The sequence below is a fragment of the Canis lupus genome, chromosome 14, assembly GCF_011100685.1.
Source record: "Canis lupus familiaris isolate Mischka breed German Shepherd chromosome 14, alternate assembly UU_Cfam_GSD_1.0, whole genome shotgun sequence".
Lineage (NCBI taxonomy): Eukaryota > Metazoa > Chordata > Mammalia > Carnivora > Canidae > Canis > Canis lupus.
The window spans coordinates 1,174,214-1,199,321 of NC_049235.1; the positions used below are offsets into that span (position 1 = coordinate 1,174,214).

Here is a 25,108-nt window from a genome sequence, read left to right on the forward strand (position 1 = left end):
CCAGATTTCAGGTTGTACTACAAAGCTGTGGTCATCAAGTCGGTGTGGTCCTGGCACAAAAACAGACACATAGATCAATGGAACAGAATAGAGAACCCAGAACTGGACCCTGAACTTTATGGTAAAGTAATATTCGACAGAGGAAAGAGTATCCACTGGAATAAAGACAGTCTCTTCAATACATGGTGCTGGGATAATTGGACATCCACATGCAGAGGAATGAAACTAGACCACTCTCTTTCACCATACACAAAGATAAACTCAAAATGGATGAAAGATCTAAATGTGAGACAAGATTCCATCGAAATCCTAGAGGAGAACACAGGCAACACCCTTTTGACTCGGCCGCAGTAACTTCTTGCAAGATACATCCACGAAGGCAAAAGAAACCAAAGCAAAAATGAACTATTGGGACTTCATCAAGATAAGAAGCTTTGCACAGCAAAGGGTACAGTCAACAAAACTAAAAGACAACCTTCATAATGGGAGAAGATATTTGCAAATGACCTATCAGATAAAGGGCTAGTTTCCAAGATCTATAAAGAACTTATTAAACTCAACACCAAAGAAACAAACAATCCAATCATGAAATGGGCAAAAGACATGAGCAGAAATCTCACAGAGGAAGACATAGACATGGCCAACATGCATATGAGAAAATGCTCTGCATCACTTGCCATCAGGGAAATACAAATCAAAACCACAATGAGATACCACCTCACACCAGTGAGAATGGGGAAAATTAACAAGGCAGGAAATCACAAATTTGGAGAGGATGTGGAGAAAAGGGAACCCTCTTACACTGTTGGTGGGAATGTGATCTGGTGCAGCCACTCTGGAAAACTGTGTGGAGGTTCCTCAAAGAGTTTAAAATAGACCTTACCTATGACCCAGCAATTGCACTCTTGGGGATTTACCCCAAAGATACAGATGCAATGAAACGCCGGGACGCCTGCACCCCAATGTTTATAGCAGCAACGTCCACAATAACCAAATTATGGAGGGAGCCTCAGTGTCCATCGAAAGATGTATGGATAAAGAAGATGTGGTTTATGTATACAATGGAATATTACTCAGCCATTAGAAATGACAACTACCCACCATGTGCTTCAACGTGTATGGAACTGGAAGGTATTATGCTGAATGAAGTAAGTCAATTTTAGAAGGACAAACATTATATGTCCTCATTCATTTGGGGAATATAAATAATAGTGAAAGGGAATATAAGGGAAGGGAGAATAAGTGTGTGGGAAATATCAGAAAGGAGACAAAACATAAAGACTCCTAACTTTGAGAAACGAACTAGGGGTGGTGGAAGGGGAGGAGGGCGGCAGTTGGGGGTGAATTGGTGACAGGCACTGAGGGGGGCCCTTGACGGGATGAGCACTGGGTGTTATTCTGTACGTTGGTAAATTGAACACCAATAAAAAATAAATTTACTATAAAAAATAAAATAAAATAAAATTTATTTGTGATTAGGAAAAAAAAATTAAAGAACTATAACTCAATTTCTAGAAGTTAATAAAATTGGCCAAGTTAAAGTATATTCTTAACTGAATATTTTTTACATTTAAATACTTATATTTCAAATTACAAATACAGATTAAACTAGTTTTTATAGCATATCAGTTTTATTTTATAATGATTTAGAAATAATCCATTTCACATTCTTTAAGCTTTATCCAAATAACAAGTGAGACAGAAAATTGAGTTCCATATTCTATTCACTCATTCATGTATTTAATATATATTTTTGAGGAAATACTATGTTCCAGGCATTGTTTTAACCATTCAGAATGTACAGAGTTGAAAATAAAGTTTCTGTTAGAAAGGATTTCCATTGGTCAGTTAGAATGGCAATAAACAATAAGTAAAGCTCATAATTTTATTTAATATGTAAAAGGTGAAAAATTTGCAAAATAAATCAAAGGGCAGCATAGTAAGAGGAGAAATAGGCAAGCTGAGGTGTGGGGGGATATTAAAATTTTCAGTAGACAATGCTGGCGTAGGTATCACTTAAAAAATGACATTTGACAAAAGACTGAACTTGATTCAAGATTATGGAATTAAGACTGTGAGACTACAGGGCGTTAACAGCTTATTCAATAGAACGAATGTCATCATTTGATTCAAACAAATAAATGGCCACATTATAAAACAAGAACACTTCTTAAGCTGGTTGAAATCTTATTGAGTATAATTGTAAAATATGCATCCCTCCCATTTTAATACATTTCTCAATGTAAATGTGTTTGAGAGTTATATTATTGCTTTTTTTTTTTTCATTTTAGGGAAAAAAATGGAGTTCATGATGGGACATGAGAATCACATTTTTACCAGTGACTTCATTCTCTTAGGACTCTTTGCTTCTTCCCATACAAGCCAAATTTTCTTCCCCTTTATATTCATCATTTTTATGGTGTCTTTAACAGAAAACACAATCATGATCCTCCTTATCCTCAGGGACTCGAGACTCCATACTCCAATGTATTTCCTGCTCAGCCACCTCTCTTTCATGGACATCTTGCATATTTCCAACATTGTTCCCAAAATGATCACCAACTTTCTCTCAGGCAGAACTATTTCATTTGCAGGTTGTGGCTTCCAGATATTTCTATCCCTCCTCCTGGATGGTGAGTGCCTCCTCCTGGCGGCAATGTCTTATGATCGCTATGTAGCCATCTGTCATGCACTGCACTATCCCATACTTCTATCCCATACTTATGAATGACTATGTCCGCAATCTCATGGCTGCAGGGTCCTGGCTTGTTGGGACCATCAACTCCATAGCCCACACAGCTTATGCCCTGTACTTTCCCTTCTGTGGTTCGAGAGCCATTGATCACTTTTTCTGTGAAGTCCCTGCCATGTTGAAGTTGTCCTGTGTGGACACAACACCCTATGGACGAGAAGCTTATGTAAGTGGCATAATTTTTCTCTTTTTTCCTGCCTCCCTAATCTCCCTCTGGTAGCCATCAGTTTGTTTTCTATAATTAAGTCTGTTTCTTTCTCTCTCTTTTGCTCTCACTTTCTTTTATTTTTTCCCTTTGTGCATATTTTTGTTGTTTCTTAAATTCCATATATAAGTGCAATTGTATGATATTTATCTTTCTCGAACCTAATTGGGTTAGTATTATACTCTTTAGCTCCATCTATTTGTTACAAATAGCAATATTTCATTCTTTTAAAAATTATTTTAAATAAATTAACATATAGTGTATTATTAGTTTCAGGGATAGAGTTTAGTGATTAATCAGTTGCATATAACACCTAGTGTTCATTCCATTAAGTGCCTTCCTTAATGTCCATCACCCAGTATACCATATCCTCCCACCCAACTCCCCTCGAGCAACCCTCAGTTTGTTTCCCAGAGTTAAGTGTCTATTTTTGGGATGCCTGGGTGGCTCAGCAGTTTAGCACTTGCCTTTGGTGCATGGTATGATCCTGGAGTCCTGGGATCAAATCCCACATCAGGCTCCCTGCATGAGCCTGCTTTTCCCTCTGCCTATGTCTCTGACTCTCTTTCACACTCTCTCTCTTTCTCTCATGAATAAATAAGTAAAATCTTTTTAAAAAGAATTTATGTATATATATATATTTTTTCTTTTTTGCTTAACATTTTAGATTTATTTTGCTTAGCATAATGCCTTCTAGTTTTATCCACATCATTGCAAATGGAAAGATTTCATTCCTTTTGATGGCTGAGTAATGACTATTCTTTATCCATTCATCTGTCCTTGTACATCTGCCTCTTTCCATATTTTGACTATTGTGGATATCGCTGCTGTAAACACTGGGATATGTGTGCCCTCTCAAATAACTACGTTTGTATCCTTTGCCATTCTTTTATATCTATCTATCTATCTATAGATCTTAATATATATTATGATATATATTATATATAATATATAATACAACATTAAATAAATATATAATTATAATACCATATATAATTATATATTAATTAATAATAATCATATTATATATAATATAATATGTGATGTAATATATATATCATATATATTAAGATCTATATATAGATCTATATATAGATATATTATATATTATATATCATATATATCTTAATATATATTAAGATCTATCTATCTATCTATCTATCATCTATCATCTATGCCATTTATTTATCCATTCATCAATTGATGGGCATTTGGGGCTGCTTCCATATCTTGAAAATTATACATAATGATGCTGTAAATACACCGGTGCATGTATCCTTTTGCATTAGTATTTTTATAAAATTTGGGTAAATGCCTAGTAGTGCAATTGATCATAGAGTAGTTCTATTTTAAAATTTCTGATGAACCTCCATGTTGTTTCCCAGAGTGACTGCACTAGTTTGCATCTCACCAATACTGCAGGAGGGATTCTTTTCCTCCATAGTCTTGCCAAAAATTGTTACTTCTTGTGTTTTTTACTTTAGTCATTATGATAGATGTGAGGTAATATCTCATTGTAATTTTCATTTGCATCTCCCTAATGATGAGAGATGTTTTTATTCATTTTTTAGTTTAAGTATAATGCACATTTAGCATTATATTAGTTTCAGCAACTGTCTTCTCAAGGCCCTTAATTTTCTGCTAACATTTTCTTTGAGATTTATTTTGTTTTGCTTTTGATTTATTTTTGTATTCTGACTACCACCTGATCCTATGAAAACAAGGCATGATTTTAGTATTAGTTTCTTCCAGGAATTGAAATATATTGTAGTTAATATTGTGGTATAGCAAGCTAATGCAAACGTTAGTGGTTTAAAATAATAATACTAATTTATTTTGCTCATAAAACTTGTTTAGGCAAAGTTTGATAGACACTTCATTTTTGTGTTAGTTGGGACAACTCAAGTGAATCTGTAGACTCATCTCCAAGATAACTTATATACATACATATTATTTAAATATATACATATGTAAAATTACACATACTAATACCAAATACTAATATGTATAAATATAAATTATATATACATCTCTAACCATTTATCAGCATAAATTGTTTGATGAACTCATATTCTAATATTTGGATTACTCAAATACACTCCCATAAATAATTTTCAAATAACTGAAGCCTAAAGCATATAATTCTACATAATGCCTATTTTTACATTGTATCAATTTAGAATGAATTATGTTTGAGACATATGTGATATCATATTTGGCATTTATTCTTCAGTAATTTAATTCATTAAATTTAATTGAAAGAATGATGATTGAATGCAAATTTTCATTCTTACATTTCAGCTTCCAAGACCTGCAATTTTATTGGGAACAAAATCTCATAGTTATCCAAGCTACTGAACAGCATTTTTTCCTAATCCTTGGGTATATGTAGATTTGTTCTTTTCTTTGAGATGATGTGAGATAGTTATATAAATTAGACTCAGTAGTTCATTCAGATGTTAAAATTCAGAGTTTTGGAATTTTGACAAGAGATTATTTTAATTTGATTTTCTTCATTTTTAAAGTGGTATTTCCTTAAAACCAAAAGTTGTAGGCTATAGGTCCTTATTTTTTGGTTGTTGTTTTGTTTTTTTGTGTTGTTTTGCTTTGTAAAATTTAGTACCCTAAAACTTACAACTCAAAAGTTGCAGAAAGAGTATAAATCTTCTCCCAGACCATTAGATGTATTTCCTTAGTTAACCCTAAAAGAAGGTGAGACCTTTAGCCCTAAGATTTTCCTTGTGATCAAAGATATTTACTTTTATTTTTATTTATATATTTATATTTATATATTTATATTTATAAATATATATTTTTTATTTTTATATGTTATATATAAATATATATAGAAAATATATATTTAATATGTGGAAAAAAGGGGATTTTTGTTCTTACTCTGATGAATAAAGCTATTGTCTATGTTGATTTATGTGTTTAATTCTACCATGTGTGAATTATTTTAATTATTTTTTTTCAGATAGAGATGTTCCTTTCAATTATTCATGATTACTGTAATTTTTTTAAGATCTATGCCCCACATGGGTCTTGAACTCATGACCTTGAGATCAAGAGTTGAATGTTCTACTGACTGAGCCAACCAGTGATTACTACATATAAATAGCATTTAAATGTACACAGTTCAACCTACTTACCTTGTATATAATGATTTTTTAACTCACATATACCCACAGAAAATGATCTTCTAGAAAAAAATTTGATAATATTTTCTATAAGATCTTTATGTGTTTTGTTCCATATTCATTTAACTGTTTCTTTGAAATTTATTTTATAAAATTATATGAACCTAGTATATGCATTGCTTTTTTACAGATTAATTAATCACTCTTTAAATAATTCATCCTGAAAGTTATACACACACACATTGTTGATGTTGTTGGCACAAAATGAACAAATCTTTTAGAACCTCTTAAAGAAAGAACTTTTTGTTTGTTGTTTGTTCTGTTTTTGGTTTTGCTTTTATTTTTCCCAGCTCAAGTTATCAGAGTTGCCTGGGATACACAGTCTTCACTAAGGACATAAAACATTAAATGTTAGAAATCATTAGATGAAAGACATTTCAGAAAGTTATATACCTTATCTTATTTTAGGACTGTAACCTTAGGATTTAGTTAATCAGCAGAACTGTGTGGCTTCAGTCTCAGGGAGGTCCTGTTTTTGGTTTTATACTTGAACTGGTCCCTTTTAGGTTATTTATAAGTGAATTGGATGTACAATCTGTGCCCAGGGCAGAAATTGAATCCCTGTTGTGTGGTTTTGCTGACTCTGGTAATGGTTAAAGTTTCACTTCTATTTTTTTAATTTTTTTAAAGATTTTATTTATTTATTCACGAGAGACAGAGAGAGGGAGAGAGAGAGAGAGAGAGAGAGAGAGAGAGAGAGAGGCAGAGACACAGGCAGAGGAAGAAGCAGGCTCTATGCAGGGAGCCTGATGTGGGACTCCATCCCGGGTCTCCAGGATCAGGCCCTGGGCTGAAGGCCGCACTAAACTGCTGAGCCAGCCAGTCTGCCCAAAGTTTCACTTCTTTGCAAGCCCATGAGGAGGGCCCATAGACATTAAAAGTTGAAAATTGCTTTTATCAATGTCTAGCATATCTTTTGCTTACAGTGCCTCAATCATTCACTCTTACTGCTGAGGTCCAAAGTCCAGAACAAATATTATAATGATGTATGCAAGCATGACAAATGTAAATTTTAATTTACCAAATATAAAAGAAATAGTTGTTTTATAAAACAGTGTGAACTGGGGGTCCCTGGGTGGCTCAGCAGTTTAGTGCCCGCTTTTGTCCCAGGGTGTGATCCTGGAGACCTGGAATCGAGTCCCACATCAGGTTCCCGGTATGAAGCCTGCTTCTCTCTCTGCCTGTGTCTCTGCCTCTCTCTCTCTCTCTCTCTGTGTCTTTCATGAATGAATAAATAAATAAAATCTTTAAAAAAGTGTGAACTGACCAAGTGAGAGCAAAATATATTGATAGAACACAAATTTTATAATCTGGATCCAGTTTGGCTTCTGCCAGTTTATCAAATTATTCTCACTGTAGTTGTCCCAGAAAATGTTTCTCCAGCCACTTTCTCAAAGCCCCCTTGACTTCTTTATTCCTCACACTGTATATAAGGGGATTCAACACAGGTGTGAAGATGGTATAAAAAGCAGAGATCACCTTGTCATAGGCCACTGAATGGTAGGATTTGGGCCGCATGTAGATGAATATTATGGCACCATAGAAAAGCCCCACAACAGCCAGGTGAGAGGAGCAAGTGGCAAAGGCTTTCTTTTGGGCTGCTGTGGACTGCATGCGGAGTACAGCAGCAAGGATGAGACTGTAGGAGGCCAGAATAAGAGACAGTGGGATCAAGAGCATCAGAACACAGCATACATACATGAACAACTCAAAAAACATAGTGTCAGCACAGGCAAGGCGCACAAGTGTGGGTGCCTCACAAAAGAAGTGGTTTATTTCCCGAGAATGGCAGTAAGCGAAGCTCAGAGTGACACCAGCCTGCATCAGTCCATCTACTCCTCCCAGAATCCAGGAACCTGCGGTCATGTGCAAGCAGAGCTTCTGATTCATGAGGATGTGGTAGCGCAGGGGATGACATATGGCCACATAGCGATCATAGGCCATGGCTGCTAAGAGAAAGCACTCACCCCCTCCCAGTGTGAGAAACAGGAAGATCTGGGCTCCACAGCCAGCAGGAGAGATGGACCCGGTGCCCATCAGGTAGTTGGCTGCCATTTTGGGGACTATGGTGGAGACCAGCATCATGTCCATGACAGAAAGCTGGCTGAGCAAGAAGAACATGGGCGTGTGCAGCCGGGGGTCCTCATAGATGAGCATGATCATGAGGGCATTGCCCATCAGAGAGGTGAGGAAGAACATGAGCACCATGGAAAAGAGGAACAAATGGATTGGAGTGTGTTTAAAGAGCCCTAGAAGAATAAAGTTTATCTCAGTAGTGTCATTTGCATTTTCCATTGTTCCTGTCACGCCTGAAAGAAAAAGAACGATAAGGAAATGAGAGCTGCTTGAAAGAAGGTTAGTTATTTACTTAAGAAGAGGTGATCAAATGAGAGAAAACAAAATGAGACTTGGGAGAGTAATTATGTCTTTAATCTTTCATTTCCCAACAAGACGTTTGCTTTAGCATCCTATCACACACCCCTGTTGTTATTACACAGTATTTTTTAATCCACAGAAAGTCATATAACAAGTGTGTATTGCCATACACATTTCTTTTATTTCTATGTATCTTGTTAGTATGCCATGCATAATTTAGTCATGGTGTTAGGAAATATTATATAATCCCAGTTTTCTAAAGTGTATGTACTTCTGTCTTCAGAACCTCATAATCATGCATTTAATTGATATTGATGTGATATAGCTCCTAACTATAACTTTTTTATGTTTCTCATATGCTTAAATTAGTTTCTCAAGATTTCCTTCAATGCCATGAAGAATTGGTTTAATTTAAAAAAATGCCCAACATTATACGTAAAACTACCATAACTCAGTTTGCAGGTGAGGGAAACAAAAAAGGCTGTGTTTCTCTATTTTACATGTGTGTGCAGCACATGGTTCAATACACCAGGCCCCAGCTACCACAGATACTGCTCCAGAGTACCTAACACCATATTGGCCATGTTATCATGGTGTGTACTCATGATTATAGAGAATTTGTCTCAGTTTAGAAATCTCACAACAGTTAATTTTATAAATGATATGTACCTGCAAAATGCTGAATTTAACTAAATGTGTTCATTATAAAAATTGTTTCTTTTTTTTAAGAATTTATTTATTTATTCATGAGACACACACACACAGAGGCAGAGACACAGGCAGAGGGAAAAGCAGGCTCCATGCAGGGACCCTGTTGTGGGACTCGATCCCAGGTCTCCAGGATCAGGCCCCAGGCTGAAGGCAGCGCTAAACTGCTGAGCCACCCAGGCTGCCCTAAAAACTCAATTTCATAAATGAATATAACCCTAAGGAGTATAAGAAAAATATTTTAACTTGTAGACTTAAACACTTTGTTACTAGTAGCCACACATCCTTAAAGATAGGAGATAGATTAATTTATTAATTGATTAAATTATTAATTGGCAAGTTTATTACATTTTAATTAACTGTTTAGTTAGTTAATTATATAACTGGTTAAGTAAAACATGCTCAAATAAATTTATGCCCCAAATTACTCAGAAGTACAGCATTAGCTGTGAATAAAATAGGAAGCATCTCCTTGATTTTCAGGGTTCAATTATCATCTTTCTAAAACTGCAAACTTATTTTTATTATCAGTAAGTGTCTATGGTAGTAGAATTAGATGCATATGCAAATTACTTTCTCTTCTTTTTTTTTATTTTTGTGACATTTGTCTCTTCCTTACAAATTAACTCTTTCAAAGACAGCAATCAATAGATTAATGATTATCAAGATGTTTGGTTTTGGGATTTATTCATAATCTATAGGATAACAAATCTTTATTTAGTTCCATGTAAATTAATTGGTTAGCAGTGCAAAATTTTTAAATGATCAATATCTTTTGTAAATATTAGCATTGTTTTAAGTATCTAACATATATGAGAAATATCAATTATATAATTAAATAATATAGAATTTCTCTGCATCAAAATAGTTATAAATAAGAAAATAAGAGTTATCAGTCTCATGATTTATTTCAATTATATATATATGGCATATATATATACACATATGTATATACATATGTATTTATGGCCTCATGCAAATGGCAGGAATTTCTGTAGTAAATAATCTAAATGTAGTATTTTTCATCTCTTAGATAAGAGAATGTCTATTTCATTCTCAAAAACTGTTGATTTTTGTTTCCAGTTTTTCCATGTGACAGTCTTAGTTATTTTTAGGTGTGATAATTATAGCCAATCACAAAAAAGGGATTAATTTAATTTAATTAATTTTAAGAAAATTAATTTTCTTTTAAATTTCAAGTTTATTAATGATGCTGAGAAGAAACTTATTTTTTTTGTATTGTTAATTTTCACCATTCTCACTGGTGTGAGGTGGTATCTCATTGTGGTCTTTTTTTAGTTTATTTTTTATTGGTGTTCAATTTGCCAACATATAGAATAATACCCAGTGCTCATCCCATCAAGGGCCCCCCTCAGTGCCCATCACCCAATCACCCCCACACCCCGCCCACCTCCCTTTCTACCACCCCTAGTTTGTTTCCCAGAGTTAGGAGTCTTTCATGTTCTGTCTCCCTTTCTGATATTTCCCACTTATTTTTTCTCCTTTCCCCTTTATTCCTTTTCACTATTTTCCACATCCCCAAATGAATGAGACCATGAAATGTTTGTCCTTCTCCGATTGACTTATTTCACTCAGCATAATACCCTCCAGTTCCATCCACGTTGAAGCAAATGGTGGGTATTTGTCGTTTCTAATGGCTGAGTAGTTTGTATGTTTATAGGAAAGCATTTTTTCTTCCAGATTGCCTAATTTGTTAGCATATAGTTGCTCATAATATGTTCTTACAATTGTTTGTATTTCCTTATTGTCTTATAATATGTTCTTATAATTGTTTGTATTTCCTTAGTGTTGGTCATGATTTCTCTGAACATAAGATATTCACAGTGAATTTACAGAAGTAATCCAAAAGTTTAAGTTAAAAGAGATTCTTGCGTAATGGAAGAAGTTAAGTTTAAGTAATCCAAAAGTTAAAGTTAAAAGGGTTTCTTGCGTAATGGAAGAAATTAAGTTTAAGTAATCCAAAAGTTTAAGTTAAAAGAGTTTCTTGAGTAATGGAAGAAATTAAGTTAAATTAACTTAAACTTTTGGATTACTTCTGTAAATTCATTGTGAATATCTTATGTTCAGAGAATGTTCAACATCACATTTATAAAAAAAGGGCAAGAACCATAGGATGGATGCAGAAACAGTAATTGAAGAAGAACCATAGGATGGATGCAGAAACAGTAATTGACAAACTACAGCATACTTTCTTGATTAAAACTGTCAACAGTATAGGGATAGAGGAAACATACCTCATTATCATAAAAGCTATGTATAAAAAGCCCACAGCAACTATCATTATCAATGGGGAAAAACTGAAATCTTAACTTAAGGTCAGGAACATGACAGTGATAACCACTATCACCACCATTGTTCAACATAGTACTAGAAGTCCTACCCTCAGCAACCAGTCAACAAAAAGAAATAAACAACATTCAAATTGGCAAAGAAGAAATAAAACTGTCACTCTTTACAGATGACATAATACTTTATGTCTAAAACCCAAAAGATTCCAGCCCAAGATTGATAGAATTTATACAGGAATGCAGCAAAATGGCAGGATATAAAATCAATGCATGGAAATCAGTTACATTTCTATACACTAACAATGAAACAGAAGAAAGAGAAATTAAAGAATTGATCCCATTTACAATGGCACCAAAAAACATAGTACTCTAGGAATAAGCCAAACCAAAGAGGTAAAGGACCTGTACTCTAAAAAATACACAATATTTATTAAAGAAATTGAGGAAGACATAAAGAAATAGAAAAACATTCCATACTGATAGATTGGAGGAGTAGATATTAAAGAAATTGAGGAAGACATAAAGAAATAGAAAAACATTCCATACTGGTAGATTGGAGGAGTAGATATTGTTAAAATGTCTATATTACCCAAAGCAAACATATTCAATGCAATTACAATTAAAATAATTGTGACACTTACACAGAGTTGAAACAAATAATCTGAAAATTTGTATGGAACCAGAAAAGACACTGAATAGCTAAAAGAATGTTGAACAAGAAAACCAATGTTAGTGGCATCACAATGCCAGACATCAAGCTGTATTCTAAAGCTATAATCATCAAGACAGTATGATATGAGAATCCAGAAATAGACCCTCACAACTACTATTTGCCAAAGCAGGAGGTAATATCCAATTGGGAAAAAAAGTCTCATCAAGTGGTGTTGGGAAAATTGGACAGCTAGATGTAGAAGAATGAAACTGGATCATTTTCTTAACCCATACATAAATTTAAACTCAAAATGGATGAAAGACCTAAATGTGAGACAGAAATCCATCAAAATCCTAAAAAAGAACACAGGCAGCAACCTTTTAGACTTTGGCCACAAACACTTGCTAGATGTCTCCAAAGGAAAGGGAAACAAAAGCAAAAATAAACTATTGGGACTTTATCAAGATAGAAAGCTTCTGCACAACAAAGAAAACAGTCAACAAAACTGAAAGGCAACTCATGGAATGGGAAAAGATATTTGCAAATGACATATCAGGTAAAAGGCTAGAATCCAAGATCTACAAAGAACTTACTAAACTCAACACCAAAAAACCCCAAAGAATCCATTCAATAAATGGGCAGAAGACATGAACAGACATTTATCCAAAGAAGACATACACATGGCCAACAGACACATGAAAAAATGCTCCACATTTCTTGTTATCACAGAAATACAAATCAAAACCACAATGAGATAACACCTTACAGTAGTCAGAATGAGTACAATAAAAAATTCAGGAAACAGCAAATGTCAGATGAAGATGCAGAGAAAGGAGAATCCTCTTACCCTGCTGGTGGGAATGCAAGCTGGTACAGCCACTCTGGAAAAAAAATTAGAGTTTCCTCAAAAAGTTAAGAATAGAGCTATCCTATGAACCAGCAATTGCAGTACTAGGTATTGACCCCAAAGATATAAATGTAGTGATTCAAAGGGGTACATGTACCCTGATGTTTAAAGCAGCAATGTCCACAATATCCAAACTGTGAAAAGAGCCACTGTCCACTGATGGATGAATGAGTAAAGAACATATGATTATATGATAGATTGATAGATGATAGAATAATAAACTTTTATTCATTTCATATTAATGGGCTGGATTACACTGATTGACTTTCTTATGATAAGACATCTGTATACTATTTGGATAGAACTACTCATTTTGATATGTAAATTATTTGAATCTATGACTGTGGTAAGATTGGTATTATTTTTAAGCAATCTTTCATGTATGGTCATCAAGTATATTAATCCAACAATATGCATCCTGTAGAGTTCACGTCTTTTATTTTGTGCTGTGCATAGACAGATCTGTGCCTTTATGGACTTACTGAATCACATGAAAGTGATATAAATGTGCTTCAATTTAACCACTGCAGTGTCAGGAGATTGAGGCAGAAATTACAGATTACTTAAATAACAAGTATAGGGAGATAAAACACTAAAGCCTTCTCCTAACCTACTTGGAAGAGAATAGTAATATTTGGACATGTCACCACCACTCTTAAGTCAGTCTCCTTGTTCCTAGATTCAGGTAATTCATGTTTTGTTACACAATTTTCTAGCACTGGCTTCATTTGTTTCTGTTGTGATTCAGTTTGTGCTCTATGCTTGTATTGAAAACTATCAGCTAATGCCCATGCTTGAAATCACATTTAAATACATTTTTTTCCAGAGGATAAGTTACTTTCATTATGATTTTTTTTAACTTTTATTTATTTATGATAGGCACACAGTGAGAGAGAGAGAGAAAGGCAGAGACACAGGCAGAGGGAGAAGCAGGCTCCATGCACCGGGAGCCCGACGTGGGATTCGATCCCGGATATACAGGACCACGCCCTGGGCCAAAGGCAGGCGCCAAACCGCTGCGCCACCCAGGGATCCCCCCTCATTATGATTTTGAAAATCTGATGTGCATTTATTATTGAAGAAGAAACCATTTTAAACTAACAGCATTTTAAAATAATCATTGTGATAACATCAGACATTGTATTCATTCTATCCAATATTTTCAAATGAAAAGTCATGTTAAACATCTTTACAACAAACATTTATCCAGCAGGAAATTAAAGTTCAGAAAGTCATGTGACTTATTTAATAATGCATATTATAGAAATTAGAGAACTGGTAGCACTGCAGTTCCTTATCCCTGATCCTTCACTCAATACAATGGTTCACTTTAATATTCTGAGTATAGAAGTACAGATGTAAGGACTAGACTTCTTGAGCTTAAATCCCTATTCTACTGATTCATAGATGGATAAAATTAGATAGTTTAAATTTAAATTAGATAGTTTAAATTAAGCTTTATTATCTGCAAATGAAATATAGTAGATTTTAGAATTAAGAGATTAGAAATATTAGTAGATTTTTTTTAGAATTAATAGATAATACACATAAATGCATAGCATATGACAGGGTACAATATCTCTGCAAAGATTAGCCTTAATAATTTTCTTAGTACTATATCTATTAGTCATAAATAGGTATTACCCACCTAAACATTTTCTTTTTTTTTTCCACCTAAACATTTTCAAGTAAAATGAAAAATTATTTAAAAACTATCATGTAAGGGCAGCCTGGATGGCTCAGTGGTTTAGCGCCACCATTGGCTCAGTGCCTGATCCTGGAGACCCGGGATGGAGTCCCACGTCGGGCTCCCTACATGGAGCCTGCTTCTCCCTCTCCCTGTGTCTCTGCCTCTCTCTCTCTATATCTCTCATGAATAAATAAATAAAATCTTTAATAAATAAAATCTAAAAATAAAAATAAAAAAATAAAAACTATCATGTAATTTAATTATATATTACTTCAAAATCTAGGAATACTTTAAGTGACATATTATTTATGATAATTCTGGATTGAACATTTCATTCAAATCACGATTTATGATTTTTTTAAAACATGGAACAAAATCACATGACTATAATAGTTTTAATCATTCTAAGGCAACAGGTTCTTTTGATTATTAATTTTAAAACAGTTACTGATGTTTTAATATAACATATACTTTTAAAAATTGTACTATGGGGCACCTGGATGGCTCAGTTGGTTAAGTGTCTGTCTTTGGCTCAGGTCATGATCCCAGGGTCCTGAGATCAAGCCCAATCATGTGTGCTTGATCTCTCTCAAATAAATTAATTAATTAAATATTTTAAAATAAATACAAATTGTGTCATGGAATTTATGATATATAGAATACGTTCTTCCATTTAAAAAAGGTAAGCACAAAGATAAAAACTTATTATTTGGTATTTTCTGCCAATGATTTAATTACATTGTGTTTAATTTCACAGGTCTAAAATACAAGATATATTTATAAGTCAAGAGTGTATCTAATCATATGTGTTGTTTTCTACACATTAAAAACAGGAGGGTATGTGAGTGGGGACATGTGGTAACTAGGGGATAGGCATTAAGGAGCATAATTGATGTAATGAGCACTGAGTATGGTATGCAACCAATGAATCACTGAATTCTATCTTTGAAACTAAATTAAAAAAACAAACAAACAAAAACAAAAACAGGGATGCCTGGGTCGCTCAGTGGTTGCTTGTCTGCCTTTAGCTCAGGGCATGACCCCAGGGTTCAGGGATTGAGTCCCACATCAGGCTCCCTGCATGGAGTCTGCTTCTCCCTCTGCCTGTATCTCTACCTCTCTGTGTCTTTCATGAATAAATGAAGAAAATCTTTAAAAAAGGATAAAAATCACATTCTCTTTTTTTCTGTTTGTATAAAACCCATGATTACATAGAATCCAAAATCCTTTTAGATTCATTGTTTCATTTTTATCCACACTTCAATGTGGTTTTCTCAGAAATAACAAAGGTTCTTGTTTGTATGTTCTATGTTAAAAACCTTACTGATCAATATTTTGGGCTGGCCCCAATGTGATTACTGTTTTCAATTAGATCTTAAATATTAAAGCTGAAATGATACTGATTCTCATGTACGTGTTACACATGTAGCAACTCAAGCATAACAAGGATGATCAAAGAATTGTAGAAAATAGTATTTCAAGAACTCTGAGAACCTCTGAATATGCATCGTCTGATCCAATTTAGCAACAACTAAAAGAAGCAGACCATAGTATTATTTTTGAATTGCACATGAAGTAGCTGAGATGTGAGAAGATAATTTGTTTCTGGAAAATCAAGGGGGAGAAACCTTGCCTTGGTACCAATGAAGTACCATCAGTCCAAAACCCAGTTTCTGGAAGTTTAGTTCTCATGTTCATGTTAGTTCTCTCAATTTTTTATTCCAAGTATTATCTTGATAGAAGATTTACACATTAACAAATAAAATGAAATAAGTAATGGACTCTCACAGTCATAGGCTAAATTAAATGATTATCTTTCATGTAATTGATAAATTGATTCAAATGAGGGAACTATTTTTTATACTCTCCTGGGTAAATGCATTTCCAGGCTCAGTTTTCTTACAAAATAAATATCACCACAAACATGAAATACAGAATAAATATTTTTAAATAAATTTGTGAGTGCATTAAAACACATGTAAAATAACTATAGGACTGTTGGTTGCAACAAGAGGACACACAAAAACCTATCTTCTCTACAGTTCAAATTACATGAAGGACCATCTCAACAGGTTCCAGGTCATCCACAATTCAAGCAAGGAGAATCTAGGAGGTTAAGTGCATGGGCTGATACCTCAGAACACACATCTAGGATGTATACCAACAATGGCAGTTTGTGTGAAGTAAAGCACAATCTTACATCCTATGGGGCTCAAGTTTGTGATTTAAAAGTGAGTTTTTAAAAATAAATAAAAATTAATAAAAGTGAGTCCTTAATTACATTATATGGTAGCTGCAAGAATAAAATAATATGTAAAATGTACTTGATTATGGGAAATCAGCAATATCAGTAACTACTTGCCATTACTATTTTCATGTCATAAACCACAATGTTTCCTAGAGGAAACTGATGAAAGGATGAGGTAAATGATGTAATCATATACATCTATCTAACTTGGCAGCCAAGCCAAGTCTTCTGAAAGGTTCATCAATATATTGTGCATAAATTAATATTTTATAAAGATTTACATAAGTAGAGAAAATGTGCATTCTCAGTGGAAATTAAAGAAACACAGACTAAACAAAACAATTATTTTGATATTTTTACTACTTAGACTTAAGTTATTCTTTGTAACATACATTATCATTTAGAATATAGTAAAAAAAGAATTGTAGGATAAGAATGAAAAATGTCTTTTTATTTCAGTTTGAAAATATTGAGTGAAAACTGTAAAACTATCTTTATCCCTTGGAATAATTGATATATGTTCTTTTACATATCATCCTAAAATATAACCCAAAGGGAAGTAAAAAACACCCTATATACACAGATTTTTCACATGCCTTCACAATGTGTAATAACAAGTTATATCATGAAAGTGTTAAAATTACCACTATGCCCCACAATATAACAGCAAGAATGGTATTATATATCATGTTAATTGAGAGAAACAAATCCATGTTCTGAAAATCTATGAATTTTTTTTGGCAAAGAGTAAAAGAGAATAGTTATAATGTCACTGAGAGACATAATCATATTTTAATTTCTCTGTTTTTCTATGGATGCTTTTCTGTGCATTATTAGTCTTAAAATAATAGAATTAAATAGACAAAACCAAAAGTACTAGAGAACATGACCTTAAGATTTATGTACCCAGTCCCAGAGACCTGGAACTCACCTGCTTCAGGGGAAGCCACCACAAAGAGATGCCTACTGATCACTATTTGGAATTCAAAAAATACTTCTGTTCTAATATAAAGTACATGTCATCTGACTAAAGCCTGAGGAGTCCTGAGTTTCAGGCTCTGGAAATGCCAATAGGAAGGCATTTAAAAGAATACAGATGACCAAACATCTTCTCCACTTTTAAAATCTCAGGATACTTGATCCCTGAAGAAATGTCCTGTTTGACTCACATAATGCTAAAATCAGGATATGACTAATTTGAGAATGACATCTGTTTCATGATACTGTTAAATAAGGTAACATATAAAAACTATTATCTCATACTCAGGAGTGCCTTCAATCCTGCTAGCAAATATTCTAATAATAACCAACATATCGAAAAAAATCTTGTAATTACATAGGGGGCAGAGTGAAATGAATCCCCTCCAAAAAAAGAAATCTTCCAAAGAGGGAAGACTAAATTTAATTTTTATACTCTTGAAACTTTCTAGACATATGATTAGGGTAACTTACATGTGAAATCTAAGCTTCATTCAAATCATCTATAATAGTGGAGTAATAATATCTCTCCCATAGTTTTATTTATTGAGTTTAATTTATAGTTAATAGGAAGAACTAGATATATCAAATACATGTTTGCTTTCTTCTTTCTTTTTCCTCTAGCAGCATTTTTTTCCTTCTGATTGATAGATAGCAGTAAGGGAAGGGAATAAAAATATTACTTGGCAACAAATGCTTTCATAAAACTTGGAGATTGTTACAATGGCTTACTAATGACCAAAAATAAGTATTCAGTATCCATTTAAGTTAATTAAATTAGCAATTAATTTTAGTAGAATTCCCCAAACCAATATATAAAATGTTTTAAAATTTTTATTCTTACACAGGTATATACCAATAGACATAGTCAATGAAGTGAAAGGTGAGAGGAAAGTAATATACTTAAATCAAATGGTGGTGATTTTGGATAAGTTAATTAAATAAAAAATGGCAAGATTGACTAATAATTATACTAATAAAAGCACTAACAATTACCAAAAGTATTATTTTTATTGAAGAATCCTGAGTGATCTGCATTGTACCTCAATGTGTATTTTCATGATTATATATAAATAGGACTAAGGAAAAATTCTCTATTACATGACTTAATAGAGCCCTATACCTCACCTTAATCACTGAAAAATTACACTTCTTTAATTAACTAGTTGTAATACATTTTAAATTTTTATTTAAGTGCTAACATTTTAAATTTTACTGAAGTATATAAATAGATACAGCAACATGAAAAACTTTTGGTTGTACAGTAAGATAGATTAGCCCCCCCAAATCCACCCATCAAATGTTATAAAAATGGTCTATGTGAAAAAAATTTTAAAAATTAAAAATAGTCTATGTGAATAAATAGAATATTGTTCACCTGAGATAGGCATCACCTGATATTCATAGCTGATTAGGTATTAGAAGTATGCCTTGGTATTGCTTAGAGATTGTCTTCATGTTCTTCTATTAAATACAGAAGTTGCTAATCACTTGACTTTAAAATAGAGATATGCAAGATGTCAATGTGAACCCAGACTAATCATGAGGTTCTTTAAAAGAGGGAGCAGGAAATTGAAGGAATCACAGAAATGCAGTGTGAAGTTTCAGCTCAGTGTTGCTAACATCCAAAGCCATCAAAGGAGGTCACTAGCCATGGAGCACAGGAGACGTCTAGAAAGTGAAAAGACAGGAAACTATTCTTTCCTAGAGCTTCCAGAGGAAATGCAACCTGACGTGATTAGATTTTAGCTCAAAGAGACCAATTTCTGACTTCTGACCACATGAAGTTAAGGAAATAAATCGGTGGGTAATAAGGGTATAGTAACGTGTTATACAAGCAATAGGAAGCTAATATCATCAATTTCAAACACAGAAACTCTGTGACCATGATGGACCAAGGCAAAAACAAGACCCATACACAATTCTGTCTGAAGATAGACAACATGAACATCACTCAAGTCACAAAACCTACCGAGTATCTCCCTTTCCTACAAAGGCATAAGTATGGTGGCTTTGTCACCAATTACTGTGTTAGACTTAGCTGGATATGATTCAACTGTATGTAAAATTCATTAAGACAATCAGTCATAGAATTACTCATGCTTGCTGACAGCAACAAACCAAAGTACACCCCACTTCCTAAAACCCTTGCACAATCACCTAACAAAAACCCAAATATTATATATTTTTTCTCTAATTTTCTTCCTGAGATGTCCTATGATTCCCCTAAGATGGGTGCTCCCCACACTAAAATAATAAATAAATCCATTTTGATTAATAGGCACAGCATAAGGAATATAGTCACTGACATTGTAATACTATCTTATGGTGACAGATGATAGCTACACTTGTGGTGAGCATAGAAGCATGATATATAAACTTGTGGAATCTCTATGTTGTGCACCCAAAACTAATGTAACATTACATGTCAACTATACTCAAAAAATAAAAAAATAAAAAAATAAGCCCATTTCTTTTTATCCCCAAACTAAATTTTTATGTTTTATTATTACTTTTATTACTACTATTAATTTTTCTTTTTTAAAGATTTTATTTATTTATTCATGAGAGACACAGAGAGAGGCAGAGACTTAGGCAGAGAGAGAAACAGGCTCTACACAGGAGCCTGATGTGGGACTCGATCCCGGAATCATGCCCTGGGCCGAAGGCAGATGCTTAAACTGCTGAGCCACCCAGGTGTCCCATACTATTACTTTTTCAATTCTAGTATAGTTAGCATACAGATCCTATGGTACCTGTTTTACTCTGACTGGATTATTTCACTTAACATAATACACTCTAGCTCCATCTATGTTGTTGCAAATGGCCAAGATCCTATTCTTTTTATGGTTGAATAATATTCCATTTTAAGTGTGTGTGTATTTAAAAATTTGATATATAGATAGATAATAGATAGATAGATAGATATTTACATATATACCACACCTTCTTTATCTACTAATATATGTGGATACATTTGGCCTTCTTCCAGAATTTGGCAATTGTAAATAATGATGCTGTAATCATAGGGGTATATATATCCTTTTCAATTAGTGTACTTCTATTCTATACAGTAGTGTGGTTACTGGATTACTGGTGGTTCTATTTTTAACTGTTTATACTGTTTTCCACAGTGGAAATACAAGATCACTTTGTATTCCAATCAACAGTTCAAGAGATTTCCTTTTTCATATCCTCACAAACACTTGTTGTTGCTGCTGTTGATAGTTTTAGCCATTTTGACAGGTATGACATAGCATTTCATTGTAGTTTGATTTGACTCTCCCTGGTGATGAGTGATGTTGAGCATCTTTTCATGAGTTTTTGCCATTAGGATGTCTTCGTTGGAAAAATGTTTTTTCATGACTTCTGCCCATTTTTTTTTTACTTCTGCCCATTTTTAATTGGATTATTTGTTTATTGGGAATTGGGCTGTATATATGTTCTTTATTTCAGAAACTAACACTTTATCAGAAGTGTCATTGCAAATATCTTCTCCGATCCAGGAGGTTGCTTTTAGCTTTGTTGATTGTTGATTGTTTCCTTCACTGTGCAGAATCTTTTCATTTTTATGTAGACTGAATAGTTTATATTTGCATTTATTTGCCTTGCTTCAAGAGAACTATCTAGAAATATGGTGTTACAGTTGATGTCAGAGACATTACTGCCTGTGTTCTGTTCTTGTCTTTTTATGGTTTCATGCCTCACATTTAGGTCTTTAGTTCATTTTGAATTTATTTTTGCATCTCATTCCCAAATGACACTTCTCTGGACATCAAGTGTCACAAAAATGACAACTGACTACTTCTTGTGAATTTCCGAGAAGCCAGGAGCCATCAAGACCCACTTGACTTGTGTGTTGCAGTATGGTGGCTTTCTGAATCCTGTTGGCCACAAAGTTTTAGACTCAGTACTGCTGGGACTCTTGACAAGCAGGGAACAAGAGATGAGTCAAGAAGGCGAGACTGCCCTGGCGGGCATGTGAATAGAGGTGTGCGAGATGTTGAATGTTTGGTACAGTCCATATCTGGGTGTGTGCCTATTACCTCAGCATTCTCACAAAGTGTAGCATGTTTTATTTATATAGAAGGGAGAGGGTTTTTAAAAATATATATATATATTCTCAGATTCTCCTTGAAATGACAGAAATCTGCAAAAAAAAAAAAAAGCGATCAGTGCTATTTGGATGAAAACAACAATAACAACCAAGTGGTCCAGCTTCATTCTTTCCCATATAGCTGACCTGTCTTCTCTGGACTATTTGTTGAATAAATGGTCTTTTCCCCATTGGACATTCTTTCCTGCTTGGTTGAAGATTAATTGACAATAAAATTGGATTCTTTGTAGTTTTTCTATTCTTTTCTGTTGAACTATTTGTCTATTTTTGTGCCAGTACCTTAATGTATTGGTTATGACAGCTGTACAATATAATTTGAAGTCAAGAATTGTGATATCCCAGCTTTCATTTTCTTTTTCAAAACTGTTTGACTACTCAGGGTCTTTTCTGGTTCCATATAAGTTTTAGGATTTTTTTATTCCATTTCTGTGAAAAATATAATACCTTTTGATAGGACTTTTACATGTGTAGAATGCTTTTGGTAATATAGACATTTAACAATGTTTGTTTTTTCAATCCATGAGCATGGAATGTCTTTCCATTTCTTTGTTTTGTCTTCAGTTTCTTTCATCAATATTTTATAGTTTTCAGGGTACAGTTCTATCACCTCTTTAGTCATTTTTATTCCTAGATATTTTATTGTTTTTGATGAAACTATAAATGGGATTTTTAAAATTTTTTAAATTGCTTTTTCTGTTTCTTCATTATTTGCAATTTGTTGCAATAGGTTTCTGCATTTATTTTGTATCTTGTGACTTTACTAAAGGAATATATCAGTTCTAGTATTTTTTTGGTAGTTTTTCAGGTTTTTTTTATTTATAGTACCATATTACTTGCAAATAGAAAAAGATTTACTTTTTCCTTACCAATTCATATGCCTTTTATTTCTTTTTGTTGGTTACTTTCTGTAGCTAGGACTTCCAGTACTATGATGAATAAAAATGGTGAGGGTGGACATTGCTGTCTTGTTCCTGAAGCTGAAAGTTTTCCTCATTGACTAGAGTGTTTGCTATGGGTTTTTTTGTATATAATTTTATTATGTTGGTATATATTCTCTCTAAACTTACTCTGTGGAGGGTTTTTTTTATCATGAATGGATATTGTACTTTGTCAAGTGCTTTTTCTGTGTTTTTTAATTGATTATATGTTTTTTATCCTTTCTCTTATTGATGTTAATGTTAATTGATTTGCAAATACTGAATGACACTTGCATCCTTGGAAAAATCCTACTTTATTGGGGTGAGTGATTTTTTTAATGTATTGTTGGATTGTATTTGCTAGTGTGTTGTTGAGGATTTTTGCATCTATGTTGATCAGAGATATTGGCCTGTAGTTATCTTTCTTATAATACCTTTATCTGATTTGGTGTCAGAGTAATGATGGTCTCATAGAATGAATTTGGAATTTTTCCTTCCTCTTCCATTTTTTGGAATGATTTGAAAAGATTAGATATAAAACTTTGAAATGTATGGTAGAATTCACCTGTGAAGCCACCTGGCCTCAGAATTTTATTCTTCAGGAGATTTGTTTTGTTTTATTACTGATATATTCAACTTACTGGTAATCTGTTCACACTTTCTATGTCTTCCTGCTTCAATTTTTCTGGTTTATATGTTTCTAGGAATGTACTCATTTCATTTGTTTTGGCTAATTTGTCAGCATGTTATGTTTCATAATATTTTCTTATAATTGTATTTCTGTGATATTGGTTGTTATTCCCTTCTTTCACATGTGGTTCCGTGTCTTTTTTTTTTTTTTGATGAATCTGGCTAGAGCATTATCAATTTTTATAAAGATATTTATTTATTTATTTGCTTATTTATTTTATTTGAGAGAGAATGTGAGCGAGAGAGACAGGGAAAGGGTAGAGGAAAAGGAAGAGAGAGGATCTCGAACAGACTTACCATGGAGTGGGGAACTTCAGACAGGGCTCAATCTCACAAACCTCAAATGATGACCTTAGCCAAAACCAAGTGATAGATACCTAATCAATAGACCCACCCAGGAGCCACTATAGCTTTATAAATTTTATTGACCTTTTTTTTGTATATTCTTTGCTTGGAATTCAATTTGCCAACATATAGTAAAATACCCAGTGCTCATCCTGTCAAGTGTCCCCCTCAGTGCCCGTGACACGATCACCCTATCCCCCTCCCACTTCCCCTTCCACTACCTCTTGCTTGTTTTCCAGAGTTAGGAGTCTCTTATGTTTTGTCAATCCCATTTAAAATTGCACCCAAAAGCATAAGATACCCAGGAATAAACCTAACCAAAGAGGTAAAGGATCTATACCCTAAAAACTATAGAACACTTCTGAAAGAAATTGAGAAAGACACAAAGGGAAGGAAAAACAATCCATGCTTATGGATTGGAAGAATTACTACTGAGAAATGTCAATGTTACCCAGGGCAATTTACACGTTCAATGCAATCTCTATCAAAATACCATGGACTTTCTTCAGAGAGTTGGAACAAATAATCATAAGATTTGTGTGGAATCAGAAAAGACACCAAATAGCCAGGGGAATATTGAAAAAGAAAATCAGAGCCGGTGGCATCACAATGCCGGATTTCAAGTGGTACTACAAAGATGTGATCAGCAGGACAGTGTGGTACTGGCACAAAAACAGACCCATTGATCAATGGAACAGAAACCAGAATCCAGAAATGGGCCCTCAACACTATGGTCAACTAATATTCGACAAAGGAGGAAAGACTATCCCCTGGAAGAAAGACAGTCTCTTCAATAAATGGTGCTGGGAAAATTGGACAGCCACATGTAGAAAAATGGAACTAGACCATTCTCTTACACCATACACAAAGATAAACTCAAAATGGATGAAGGATCTTAATGTGAGACAAGATTCCATCAAAATCCTAGAGAATAACATAGGCAACACCATTTTTGAACTTGGCCACAATAACTTATTGCAAGACTCATCCATGAAGGCAAAGGAAACAAAAGCA

The 25,108-nt window shown here is 33.7% G+C and overlaps 1 protein-coding gene and 1 pseudogene across 1 annotated transcript; one reads left to right on the plus strand and one right to left on the minus strand.

Annotated features, from left to right (window-relative positions):
- Positions 2,309-2,972, plus strand: OR2AJ8P (olfactory receptor family 2 subfamily AJ member 8, pseudogene; annotated as a pseudogene).
- On the minus strand, positions 7,508-8,452 carry LOC482215 (olfactory receptor 2T33). Its single transcript, XM_038557527.1, has one exon. It carries the CDS (start codon positions 8,450-8,452, stop codon positions 7,508-7,510), a length of 945 nt encoding a protein of 314 aa, XP_038413455.1.
- Positions 8,453-25,108: the final 16,656 nt, after the last annotated feature.